General features: G+C 34.4%; 1 protein-coding gene across 2 annotated transcripts in view; it reads right to left on the bottom strand.

The window, feature by feature from the left end:
* The window catches only part of LOC121980389 (ABC transporter B family member 6-like), a 40,801-nt gene that overhangs the window by 24,332 nt on the left and 3,631 nt on the right, over window positions 1-12,838 (bottom strand). Inside the window, exons 2-8 of one of the 2 annotated variants that reach the window (XM_042532404.1) lie at window positions 6,013-6,067; window positions 5,756-5,931; window positions 5,410-5,610; window positions 4,599-4,858; window positions 4,206-4,516; window positions 3,893-4,113; window positions 3,478-3,818 (exon numbers count right to left, since the gene is read on the bottom strand). In XM_042532404.1, the coding sequence (XP_042388338.1) occupies window positions 3,478-3,818; window positions 3,893-4,113; window positions 4,206-4,516; window positions 4,599-4,858; window positions 5,410-5,610; window positions 5,756-5,931; window positions 6,013-6,067 (1,565 nt within the window). Of the gene's footprint in view, window positions 1-3,477; window positions 3,819-3,892; window positions 4,114-4,205; window positions 4,517-4,598; window positions 4,859-5,409; window positions 5,611-5,739; window positions 5,932-6,012; window positions 6,068-12,838 lie in introns of those variants that run through there. The other variant, XM_042532405.1, reaches the window with a different exon arrangement.

The following is a 12,838-nucleotide window of genomic DNA, read 5'->3' on the forward strand; positions in this document are numbered from 1 at the left end:
TAATTAATCTTAAATAAGTTAATTAAAACACAATTAATTCAAAATCTGTTCAATAAATATAATTAACTAAATATACTTAATTAATAATTTCAAATCTAACTAAAATTAATTAGTCTTAATCAAACATACAAACTTAATTAAACCTGAATAATCAACTCAAATAAGCCAAATTCAATTAATGTTAACCTAAATGATTAATAATTTAAACTTAATGTTACTTAATAATTTTGACCAAAATTTAAACTTAATAAAGTAAATTTAAATTACCAAATCCAATTCAATTAATCTGAAATTAATATTCAAGATAAAATTAATTTGAACAATTCAAAATTAATAAAATTTAATAAATTAATCATTCAAGATAATTTGAGTAATCATAATCTTAAATACTAGAAAATATAATTTATCAAATTTGAAAAAAAAAAAAAAAACTAATTCAAATTGGCGCTAAGTCAAAATGGGATGCATGCGTTGGATCCAATTAATCTTGATTTTATCAAAATTGTATGATTTACTGAAGGACTATAGGGACAATTTCCAAGAATATTTATATTAAATGCATGCTTAGACTATAAAGACACAATCAACTTTGTTTAAATTCCGAATGTTCAAATTTGAGCTTGCTTCTTACATTAACAATTCTATTCTGACTTTTAAACATTTTTAAAAAAATAAAATATATTTTGGGTACTTGGAAATGTTTTTCAAAAATTGAGTATTCTTAACAATATTTTGAAATTTTGGAAAAGTTTTTCAAATGTCCTTATTTTTACCTTGGCAAATTTTCAAATGCATGTTTTTTTAGAAAAGTGTTTCAAAATTTGCCTATGATATATTTTCAAGAATGCCTAGGTTAAAATGTTTTGAAAAGGTTTTCAAAATATGTCAGTCTTTAAATGTGTTTCAAAAAATGTCTATCTTTCAAACCATGTCTATTTTTCTGTCTTTCAAAAAATAAATAACTATAGTTAAATATTTTTTAAAAAGAAGTCTTCCAAAAACGTCTGTGTTTTTCAAATAAGTACCTATTGAAAATTATGTTTCAAAAAAAAATATATCTATCTTATTTTTCAAAATGTAGTCTTTTCCCTTAACAAAGTTTTTTTTATATATGTTAAAAGGGAGAGAAATAATAGGTTAAAAGTTAATATTTTAGAAAAAGTTAATATTTTAGAAAGAATATGTAAATTTTCAAGATGTGTGGATTTTCAAAATATGCATGCATTCAAAATCTTAAGGGGGAGAATTTTTTTATTAAGGGGAGGATATTTGAAAATTCTGTACTTTGAAAATTAATTTGAAAAATATTGTTAACACTTGAAAAAGAGTTTCAAAGTTTTTTGTGTGTATTAAGTGTGTTTCAAAATACTGTACTGTACTTAACTTTGAATCAGGTTATCATAAATCAAAATGGGAGAGATTGATGGTGCTGGAAGACTAATTAATCAAACCTGTATTTTGATATTGCCAAATGTTCAAAATTAATGGTTATTGTGATCTAACAAGTTTAACTAAAGTATGCAAGAAAGTCCTAATTGAGGCTAGGTAAAGAAGTCCTGGTTAGTGGATTGGGCAAGGAAATCTTGGTCGAGTGAACTAGGCAAAAGACTTAGCAGACCGAGGGCGTTGGGCAGAAGTCCTAGGGGTCGAGGACACTAGACAGGAAGCCACGCGAAAGTCTAGGAGGATTGAGAATCGGACGTCTAGCCGGAAATCCCAAAAGTCAAGATCGGATGGTGAGTAAAAGTCCAAATAGATCAAGAAGACTGGATGTTTGGCAACAGGTAAACTATAATAGGTGTGGACGCGTTCCCCGTTAAGAAAACAGTAGATGTCAATCCAACCTAGGATTTTAACAAAATTCATAAATCATGACTGGACTGTTCGAGACTGTCTAAATATTTTGTACTTATATTTCATATTATGTATGTCGTGCTAATTTTGTGATGCATGAAATCAAATATAGAGCTAGGACATGCCAGACACCCAGAAAGGATCCAGGAGCTCGGAGATCCGCACCACCAGAAAGGATCCAAGCGCCCAGAATGGCCCGAATCCAGTCATGCAAGCAGCTGAGTTGGCAAACCCTGGATGGATGGCACACATCAAACTCCAGACGCCTGGAATGGATAGAGGCGACTTGGATAGAGGTTCACCGAGGTGCATCCACGTCAGCAACCCAAGAGCTCGAAAGGAATCCAAGTGCCCGGAGTTAAATAAGTCAATGACGAAGGTGGATCAGATAAACTTCGATGGAGGCGCCCGAAGCTGGTCCAAGCGCTTGAAAGAGACTATAAAAGAAAGGTTCGACCAGCAACTTGAGACACTCATTTCTATACAACTTTCATATTCGCGTGCTGCTCTGCAACCAGTTGTACGATGTCAAAACGCTGCTCCAACAACCGATGATCAAATTATTTCATTCCTTTTTTGTCAGTATCTTTTTATTTACTTGAATTCAATTCTTCTGTATTTGTATCGAGCTTATAATGAATTGCACAACGAAAGCAGTCAACAAGTGCGGACCTTGGACTATTAGTCATCGGGTTGTGAACCATGTAAAAACAACGGTCTTAGCATTATTTCTATTTTCTATTTATTCCGCTACGTTATCTCGTGAAAAAGCGACGAGCGCTATTCCGCCCGCCTGCCCCAGCATTGGTTTTGATCCTACATTAATATCTCAACTTTGCACCAGGAATGCTCCTTTGTTATCTTCATTAAAAGTCCTAGTTAGTCTTATTTCTCTCTCTTTTTTCCTATTTTCATTAACAAGTTGGAAGCAGATATCTATGTTCAACTTGAGGGAGAGTGCAGAGTTAATAATAACATGCAAGTTTTAGAGTTACTATGAAGTCGCACATCGATAATTAGGTCCCATATGTCATGGATCCTTGGAGTGGCATTTCAACAAGTCAAATCTGGGTCACCACAACAACCAGAAATATGAATTCAATTCTAGTCATTGATGAAAATAGCACAATCAAGATATTGATCATGTAATAGATAAGAAAGTCCCCTCGGGGCGGTGCAGTGATTGAGGCATAGGGTGTTGCCACATGAGGTCTTGGGTCGAAACTCGGCGCGTCCGAGTATACCTTCCCACATACCTTAGTCACTTGCACTAATGACTAGTAGTCACCCGTGATTTACCTCCTCCGTGTTGTCCGCAGCCGACGGGTTGGCGGGGACGCTGGGGGTGAGCGAATCACCTTTTGCCACATGTAACAAACAAGAAAGATATCTACTTGGTCATGAAGATATTTAAAGCAACACATGTTATCCATGTTGGTGGTTAACTATAATCAACAAGAAAACTAAAATTCTTAAATGGTTATTAACCTAATCAACAAACCAAACCAAATCAAACTTGCAAGAGAAATGGGGAGCCTCTGATAAGACAGTTTGAATTATTTAAGGTATATTTCCTGCCAAAAAGAAGTCATATGGGAAATTTAAACTTTGGTCTCACTTTACCTCTTAGGAAGCTTTGCTGCCTCCTCACATCTCAAAAGTTCAGCATACAGGCCATCAAGGCTCAATAGCTCATCATGAGTACCCATTTCCACAAGTTGACCTTCTTCCATTGCTGCAATATAGTCAGCATTACGGATAAGACTAAGGCGTCTGGCTATTATTATAGTGGACCTTCCCAACATGAGAATATCTAAAGCTTCCTGAACAGCACTTTCTGCCTCAAAATCAAGTCCACCTGTGACCTCATCCAGTAAAAGTATGGACGGATTTGAAAGCACAGCACGAGCAATTGAAATCTTTATTTTTTGTTCTTCCGTCAATGTTAAACCAGCCTTGCCAACCTATATTGCATTAATTACATAAGGCAGAAGCAGATTACATCACAGCTTAAGGTGAAACTAAGTGCAAAATGTACCTGTGTTTCGTATCCCATTGCAAGGGAACTAATGAATCCATGTGCATGAGCTGTTTTGGCGGCCTCCTCAATCTGATCAGAAGTAGCAGATCTTCCATAAGCAATATTATCCCTGATGCTCAAACTTAACAAAGCAGGCTCCTGGGTAACTAGTCCTATTTGGCTTCTTAACCACTCCAGCTTCAAATTTTTTATATTCTCCCCATCCAAAAGAACTTCACCTGCATCAAAGCATCCAGATGTCACACAACTACGCCATTTAAAAGATCTACCTCTAAAGTGAAAGAGGGAAAGATGGTAAAAATAAGCAAACCAAGTGTTGGATCATAGAATCGCTCCATCAGAGGAATAATGCTGCTCTTTCCAGAACCATTGCGCCCAACAAGAGCCACAGCCTTTCTAGCAGGTATAGTTAGGAAGAAACCACTCAATATGGGAATTTCTGGCCGAGAAAGATAACTGAAATATACATTCCTGAACTCAATATTTCCTTGCACTGAAGCTAGATTGCTTCCCTCCTGATTAATAGAAGAGTTTGAACGGCTTATCATCTCAAAAAGTCTATATGCAGCAATTCTTCCTTGTTCAAATGAATAGAAGTTTGTAGCCGCTTGATTTAATCCACTATATGTGACAAAATACCAAGAAAAATTACAACGAAGTGGCAAGAAAGAATGAAGTATGTTTTCACACATGGGACACTTACAGTCCACTTAAAATTACAGCAAATAGAGCTGTCACGATCTCACCACCATTAGCTTTGTGATGTGATATAAGGAACCTCCCAACCCAAAGTTGTAAAGCACAAGAACATATAGCAAGTCCATATGTGAATCCAAGACCAAGGCCTTGTACAAGACTAATCAATATACCATATCTCAGCGTAGCCTGAAGTGCGGTTGCATAGGAATACTTTGCAAGTGTTTCATTTGTGAAGGCATATAATGTCCTAATGTATGAGATCGCCTGCAAAACAAAAAAACATGTTAGCAACTGAAGCACAATGCTACAAAATACTAATTAATGCATTTTCCTTCACATGTGATTGTATTCCTAAAGATAACTATTCATACAAAAAATAAAGGAATTAGTACAGTTTTTAATCACTTCAAACCAAAAGAGACAATCAAAGGATACTTAACATGGACAAAATTAATATATAAATCAACCTGGTTGCTTTGCAAGGAAAGTATCCTTGATCAGGAATATTTGGACCAACTGCTCCAGAATCTTATCAAGCTAATCAAACAAACCATGACCACTCTTGACCAATCTTAACTTATTTTGGTTCTTTTAAAAGCAATCCTGTAATGCATTTTTGGATCAACCAAGTACAGTCAACTAATATTGGTGATCCTGGACCTAACCTTAATAAATTATAGCAACCTGCTTAAGTGATACAGAAACGCCTCTAAGAAAGATCAAAAGCAGGAAAAGAACAAGCAGTCAAACCAAAGTAGCACTGACACACATCAAAAGCTTAAAGGAAATATGATTTAACAACACTATATGAAAACCTGTTCTGCTATGCTTGCTGCTTCGGCATATGCATCTTGAATATTTTCAGCAAGCCTGTGGAGAAAAATATTAGATATTCCTCCAGCTGCAACAATAAAAGGACCACTTGCTAGGGTTAGAAGTGCTATCTGCCAACAGTTAACCAAACCAATGATAAGGCCACCAAAGAACGTTGCCATGTTATGAATATAGTTTCCAACCTGTAACAAAATGCAAAATTGCATCATTAGCATAGAATGATAGCATGATGTGAAATTTGAAAAAAGAAAAAAAAATAGATTTTTTTTCTTTCTCGTAAACATGACTCTGTAAAAGAGAGAATCGTCTACCACATTGTGCTACAACCTTCTCACTTAGAGCAGACTGAATGAGCAGGACATCACTCAGTACTTGACTAACTATATCTCCATTGTTCCCGTATGTATCAAAGAAACTCATGTCTTGGTTTAGTAAGACCTGGACATACTTTGACCTTATGACTGCGGTCTGCCTCTCTCCAGTGAGAATCCAGCAAGAGACCTCTACAATCAAGTCAATGATTATATGCATGAAGAACTGCAAGCTACTGAGAATTGACAAATTCAAATTTGTTTTGATCATACCTATCCAACCAGCAACCAGAACAGAAATAGAAATATAAACGATGTACAGCACATGCTGCAAATGAGATCCAGATATTAAAGCCTCAAACATCAGGTTTGCTTTATACAATAATTAAGAACAAAGCAAACAAAGAACAAAAAAAAAATTAAATACAGAACAGAAATAGAAATATAAACGATGTACAGCACATGCTGCAAATGAGATCCAGATATTAAAGCCTCAAACAACAGGTTTGTTTTATACAATAATTAAGAACAAAGCAAATAAAGAACAAAAAAAAATTAAATACAGTTCAACAATTTAACTAGAAACTCACCATCAAGTAATATCCTTTTCTGATCAAAGGATGAGGATAACTAGAAGAAAACTTTCATGTATAAGCAACAGCATATGCAACCAAAGGTCTATAGAGGAGCAATAAATTCAAACAAAAAAAATGCAGTGCTTTTGTGAAGAAATTAGGTATTTTAAACCTCGGAACCAAGACAGGAGTTGGCGCACATTAGGAATAATATTTGAATTTTGAATATCGAGTGGTTTGATAATCAATCGAGTTATTTGATAAATCATTTGTTTTGGTAGTCAACTAATGATTATTATATTTCCTGAATTGTTTAGTTGTTTCCTAATTCTCATAGGATTAAGTCTAGAAAAGTATTCCTGTATTTCATGGAAAGTCAACTATTAAGGATTCTATTTTAACTTCTATGTGAGATTTGTGTTTGTCTTAGTGCTAGTCAATTCGTCAAACTCTTAATTCAGCATCTATACTGGTTGATCCCATTTCGTCCTTTTTCCCGTTTATAAAAAAACTTCCTCTCCATACTTGTGCCCTAGGAAAAGCTTCCTAGTTCCAGCAACTACAATTTTTTACACCTGCTTCCTCTCCAGCAACAATCGCTATAGTCTCACCGTAAATACCAATCGAAAGCCCGATCTCCTTCAAGGAGTCAGACTGGATCGTTGTCTCTGCGTCACGCCTTAGATCTCCCAAGGTAAAGCTACAACCAGTATTGTCAATGCCCACCACAGCAGTCCATGCCACCCACTTCCTCCCATGACACTGCAGATGAATCATAGAAACCCTAGATCTCCTGTAGACTCCATTGTAGCTCTCCTCCAACCTCCATTGCAGTTGTCCTCCACTAGCCAGCCACTACAACTATCACACTCATCCCGCATGACATCGAGCTGACAAATTGCTATTTCTCAGTTTCTTGTACACGACACTAAAGCTAGCCCCCACTACTTAAAATATTTGTCAATGCAAGCTTCCAACCTCCTTTGGATCCCTAATGGCAATGCCGAGCATGTACAGAAAAAGAATTTATAGCACCTTAGGCCACACACGAAACATCCTCAAACTTGTGGGATTATCCTGATTTAACATCATCCCTTGATATTAAGAAATATTCCAGATTAGACCTCTAATTTGTAAATTCAAGATTACTCCTTGTCAAAATTCTTGATATTGTTCGAACAGAAAATTTTATTCAAAGGTCACATGGTGCCAACTTCACAGCCAAGATACTCACATCAACTCAATAATTTCATTCTTTAATTTAAAATTTTCTTGTTTAATTTAGTTACTCTAGTTGATTGTTAGCCATTTATTATTTTCTCACATACCATTTGTTCTCTCCCATTCAAAAAAAAAATTACTATCTTTTTGATTTGCTTAGTTTCTACTTGTTCCTTTAATTTATTGAGTTAATTTTATAATTTTCATTATTTATCAAACTTATACATTGGTCATAACAAAAAAAAACACTATATGTAGATGGTAGATTATGTAAGCTATTAGAATATGAGTCTAAGACCCTACAATCTAGAATAGCTGAATGAGCATGCTGTGAGTGTATTCAACAAGTTACTAAAGGAAAAAGATTCTAAGCCAATAGATCACACACCTCATATAGCGAGGTCACATAAATCATTATTATTATTCCACTATGGAAGAAATAACACCTGGTTGTTCAAACTTAAAGACCCTAGTTTCAATGATCGTCTAGACCCAAACACATTTCTCAATTGGGTCACTAAAATGGAGGATTATCTTAACTTTGTAGAATATCAGCCAAGTCGAACAAGCATGATTTGCGAAAATTAAATTTGTCATTAGCTGAAGAAGTACTATCAAAATGGTTAGGATTATTGCATAATAAGAGATATAACCCATCACGACCTTGGTAGAGATAAAACAAAAATTGATAGAGAAGTACATTCCAACAAACTTTAAAGATCATGAATGCACCATGTGGATTAGCCTCACACAATTACACCTAAGAGTAATAGAGCACCAGAGTAAGTTCGACGACTTGCATAATCCTATATTAGACTAGAGAATCCCTTACCCATTTCATCAATGAAGTCTAATAAAAAGTTAGGTTATTTGCTTCAACATCAATAGAAGAAGCTTGGCATAAGGCCATAAAGATTGAACAATTCTTAGCACATCTACCTTCCAGCCATTAGACTCCTCAACCAGCACACCTCTTTATAGGGTGTCTCTAAAATCAAAAAAGCAATTAGCACGAGTAGCCATGTAGTTGTCATCTACCAGCAGAAGCTATCACACAAATCCCTAATAGACGAGAGAATCTCAATTATGGTATATAATGCTACAATTGCCATGCAAGAGTCACATAGTATAAAAATGGCCTTAAAAAACTCTATAGGATTGGTCAATGATTCCATAAGATTGACTTGGATAATGGGTAACTAAATTAGTATTAGGATTGGTCACAAGTGGAACCTACTTTTAAGATACAAGATATACTATATGAGTGGTTGATCATGCCCTTGAACTTTCAAAAGCCCCTAATACTTTTATGAGGTAGTGAACCAAGTTTTGAAACCCCTTTATAGAAATAGTTCATGTAGTCTACTTTAATGACATCCTAATATAAAATAAGATACACACCATCCCCTACGATACATTGAACTCATTCTTAAAACCCTTAGGATCAAAAAATTGTTTATCAATGTAAAGAAGTGTTTCTTCTTACAACTCTAAGTTCTCTTACCTATGTTTATTATCTCTGCCCAGGTCATTTCAACAAATCTTGAGGAAATTTGAGTAATCAAGAATCGGCCCGATGCTCATACTCTTCAAGAAGCTCGAAGCTTTCATGTGCTTTACAACTTTCTATGTATGTTTCATTGAAGATTTTAGCGTTATTATAACTCCTTTAATAATCTTTAAAAAAGGAGTTCTAAAGGTCTAAGTACACATTCACAGCCTTTAGAGATTAAGCATAGAAAGGCTAAATCATTAGATATCTTGACCTCTTCATTTGTTGTGGGATCAGGGATGTCTTGTGATACATCTGGAATAGGGTTATTAAAATATAATGACCCTTTTAAAGAATATGGAGTCTTCTTACAATGTTTATGTGAATCTCATTGATAAATATATGAACAGAAAGTTAAATAGTACACTTCATGTTGCTTCTTATTACCTAAATGTTTGTTAATCTTATGGAGATTATCTGAAGATAATTTAATGTCGGTATCATGGATGGTATACAAAGATTTTTTTTGCATCCTACCATCAAGTGTGGAATCAAAGGCATACAAGGATGCAATCGAACTCTTTAAAAGAGAGTGAGATATGAGGCAAAAATCGAAGAATGATGAAGATTCAAATTCAAATATTACTAATACCTTAGGATAGTCATTTTCAATCAATTGTATTATTCAACTAACAGTAACTATCAATTTCAATTGATAACACATTGGTGGCCAAATTTTTTATCTGAGTACTTCCCACTTGCAAACAAGGAGAATCAAGATTCTTAATTAACTATGTAACTTCTGTAGATGTAAGAGGAATAGAAGTGCATTGAAAGGGTAAGTTAACAAAAAACCTTAACTTCAATTTATTTCTATCTTGAATCTTTCAATTATATGTAATACTAGTTACCAAATGGATATTTCGTTCAAATTTATACCCAAAAAGGAACAAACAACTTATGAAGAAAGATAAATGATCTAATCCATGATTTAAAATGTCATACTGTGTCGGGCGAAATGAAACGGTCAAAACATATCGTTTCAATAAATTACTAAATTTCAAAATCTCAAGTCGTGTCATAGTTTCGGTCCTTGATTGGAAAGAGATTATTTTAGTATCATGTCAATGCCCCAATACATGTTGATGACAAATTGGAGACAGTGCTAAGTAGTATCAAGTTTCAATAATTTATCAAAATCATATGTTTTGACCATTTAGCCCTGCATAGTACGCGATTTAAAACTATGCTTGGCACAAACAACATTTCCTTCCTAAGCTTTATTTCCTTCTTCGACTTCAATCCATTACTAGTTCCATGTGTTAAAACATCAACACAATATCGAAATAGTATTGTTTAAGTCAAAGATCGAAACTTCAGCACAGCTCGAAAATTTGAACCTTGATATAAACTAAGTCCAATTTAATGCAAACCCACCAAAATGAGAAGGAGATCCTTCAGAATCAAAAGATGTCACTAGTTCTAGATAATAAATAGGTGAAATTTAGTTGTCCCTTAATTGGGCTAGTAAGGTATGTAGTTGTAGAAGCCTCAAAAGCTAATGAGCTCTCTAAAACGAAGAGTTATCGATTAGTTGAACTTAATGAGAACTTTCTTGATAGTTTCCTCCTCCTGAAGAAGACTAGACTACTTGTTGTGATTATAAATCTCTAAACTATGTTTTTGGTCCAAGATCTTCCTTAACAAAGATAGCATCTTATCTAAGATTTGAGATCTTCCTTACCAATTGAAATGAATTGTTCTCGTATATCAAATAAGTCATGTAAAAAACAATTCTTCAAGAAATATTTTATGTACTCAATGCAAGAAAATAGTTATCACTAGTTAGTAATCGGCAAGAGAAAATAGCTTCCACGGGTTGACACCGAATAAAGAGCTTTACATTTCTAGTAATCCCTCTTTTTTCATCACTTTAGAAGCATCATATTATCGCCAATGAGCATCAAGAAGGAAATGCCCAAATGAACATATGGCAATCAATTTATGTTAGTTTATTCACCGACAAGGTTTATGCAATTGTCAACAATGCGTGGGGACAAAAAAAATGAGCAGGTGAAGCCAATGTAAGAATCAGCTATTAATCCATTCAATGGCAATTTCATTGTCAACCTATTCTAATTCAAGTGATAAATTTATGTTCTATTTGGGAGGAGGTGAGGGAAGGATAAGTAATGGAAAGATAACTTTTACCCTTGTCTGGGTAGAAGGTGAGGGAAGGAGGTGAGAGGAGGAAGGGGAACTTTTACCCCTTTTAACCCTCAAATGGTCTATTTCCTTACACCGGTGTAAGTAATTACCCTCCCTTTCCATTCCTTCCCCTCCCTTCCCTTTCCGTTAATGAACTCTACCTCACCTCATCCAAACAGAGAACTAGTGTCAAAACTAGTCCAACTGAACAAGAACTAGTGTCAATTAGAATGACACAAACAGATCAACACAATTTCCCTATTTCTAAATTATCTTTTATATTTCTTAAAGTAGTAAATTTAAGGGGAAAACATGTCAAAACTAGTCAAACTGAACAAGAACTAGTGTCAAATTAGAATGACACAAACTAGTCAACACAATTTCCCTATTTTTGAATATCTTTTATATTTCCTTTCATAAAATTTTGAAGCTACAACAACAACAATAACTAAGCATTATCCCACTAGGTGGGGTCGGCTATATAGATCCTTTTACGTTATTAAGCTCTATCTCCTACTATATCATTATCTATACTTAAAAAATTTTATCTTGTTTAATTGTTGCTAACCATGTTTTTTTTTGTTTTCCTCTTTCTCGTTTGATATGCATGTTTGTAATAGTTTTACATCACCTAACTGGGGCATTTATTGGTCCTCTAAATACATAGTCGTACCATCTTAAATGTGTCTCTCGGAGTTTTCCCTCAATAGATACAACTCCGACTTTCTCTCTAACGCTCTCATTCCTTATTCTGGCCATCCTTGTATGTCCATACATCCACCTTAACATCTTCATCTATGTAACTCTCATCTTTTGCTCATGTGCTTGAGTCATAACCCAACATTCAACTTCATATAATATAGTAGGTCTAACCGCAGTTTTATAAAATTTTCCTTTAAGTTTTAGAGGTACACCCGGCGCTCTCCTCCATTTTAATCATCATGCTTGTATTATATGCAAGACATCTCTCCCAATCCCTCCATCGTTTTGTAAAAATGATCCTAAATATTTAAAGTTGTCAATTTTGGACAACTCATCATCTCTTATCTTTACAATTATCTCATTACATCTAATATTGCTAAACTTAAATTACATATATTCTGTCTTTATTCTACTAAGTCCAAATCTTGTCCCTTCTACTGTTTTCTATCAAGATTCTAATTTAGCATTTACTCCTTCACGTATTTCATCTACCAAAATAATATCATCTGCAAGCAACATGTACCACAGTATTGTGTCTTAAATGTGTGCAGTGAGTTAATTCATAATTAATACAAAAAAATAAGGACTTGGAGTTGATTCTTAATATAACCCTATCTTTATTGAAAATGCTTCAGTTACTTTGTCTGGAGTCTTTACTCTGGTTGTTGCATTCTCGTACATATCCTTAATTTTGTTCAATATATGTTACACTAACACCACTCTTTCTATAATTTTCTATATAATTTCACTTAGCACTCTATCATAAGCTTTTTCTAAGTCAATGAATACCCTGTGTAGATCTTGTTTTTGCTCACGATATTTTTCAATTAATTGTCTAAGATGTATAACTTCTATTGTCGACCTTTCAGGCATAAACCCAAATTGAGTTTTGCTCATCGTG

This window comes from Zingiber officinale, chromosome 5A, assembly GCF_018446385.1.
Source record: "Zingiber officinale cultivar Zhangliang chromosome 5A, Zo_v1.1, whole genome shotgun sequence".
NCBI lineage: Eukaryota > Viridiplantae > Streptophyta > Magnoliopsida > Zingiberales > Zingiberaceae > Zingiber > Zingiber officinale.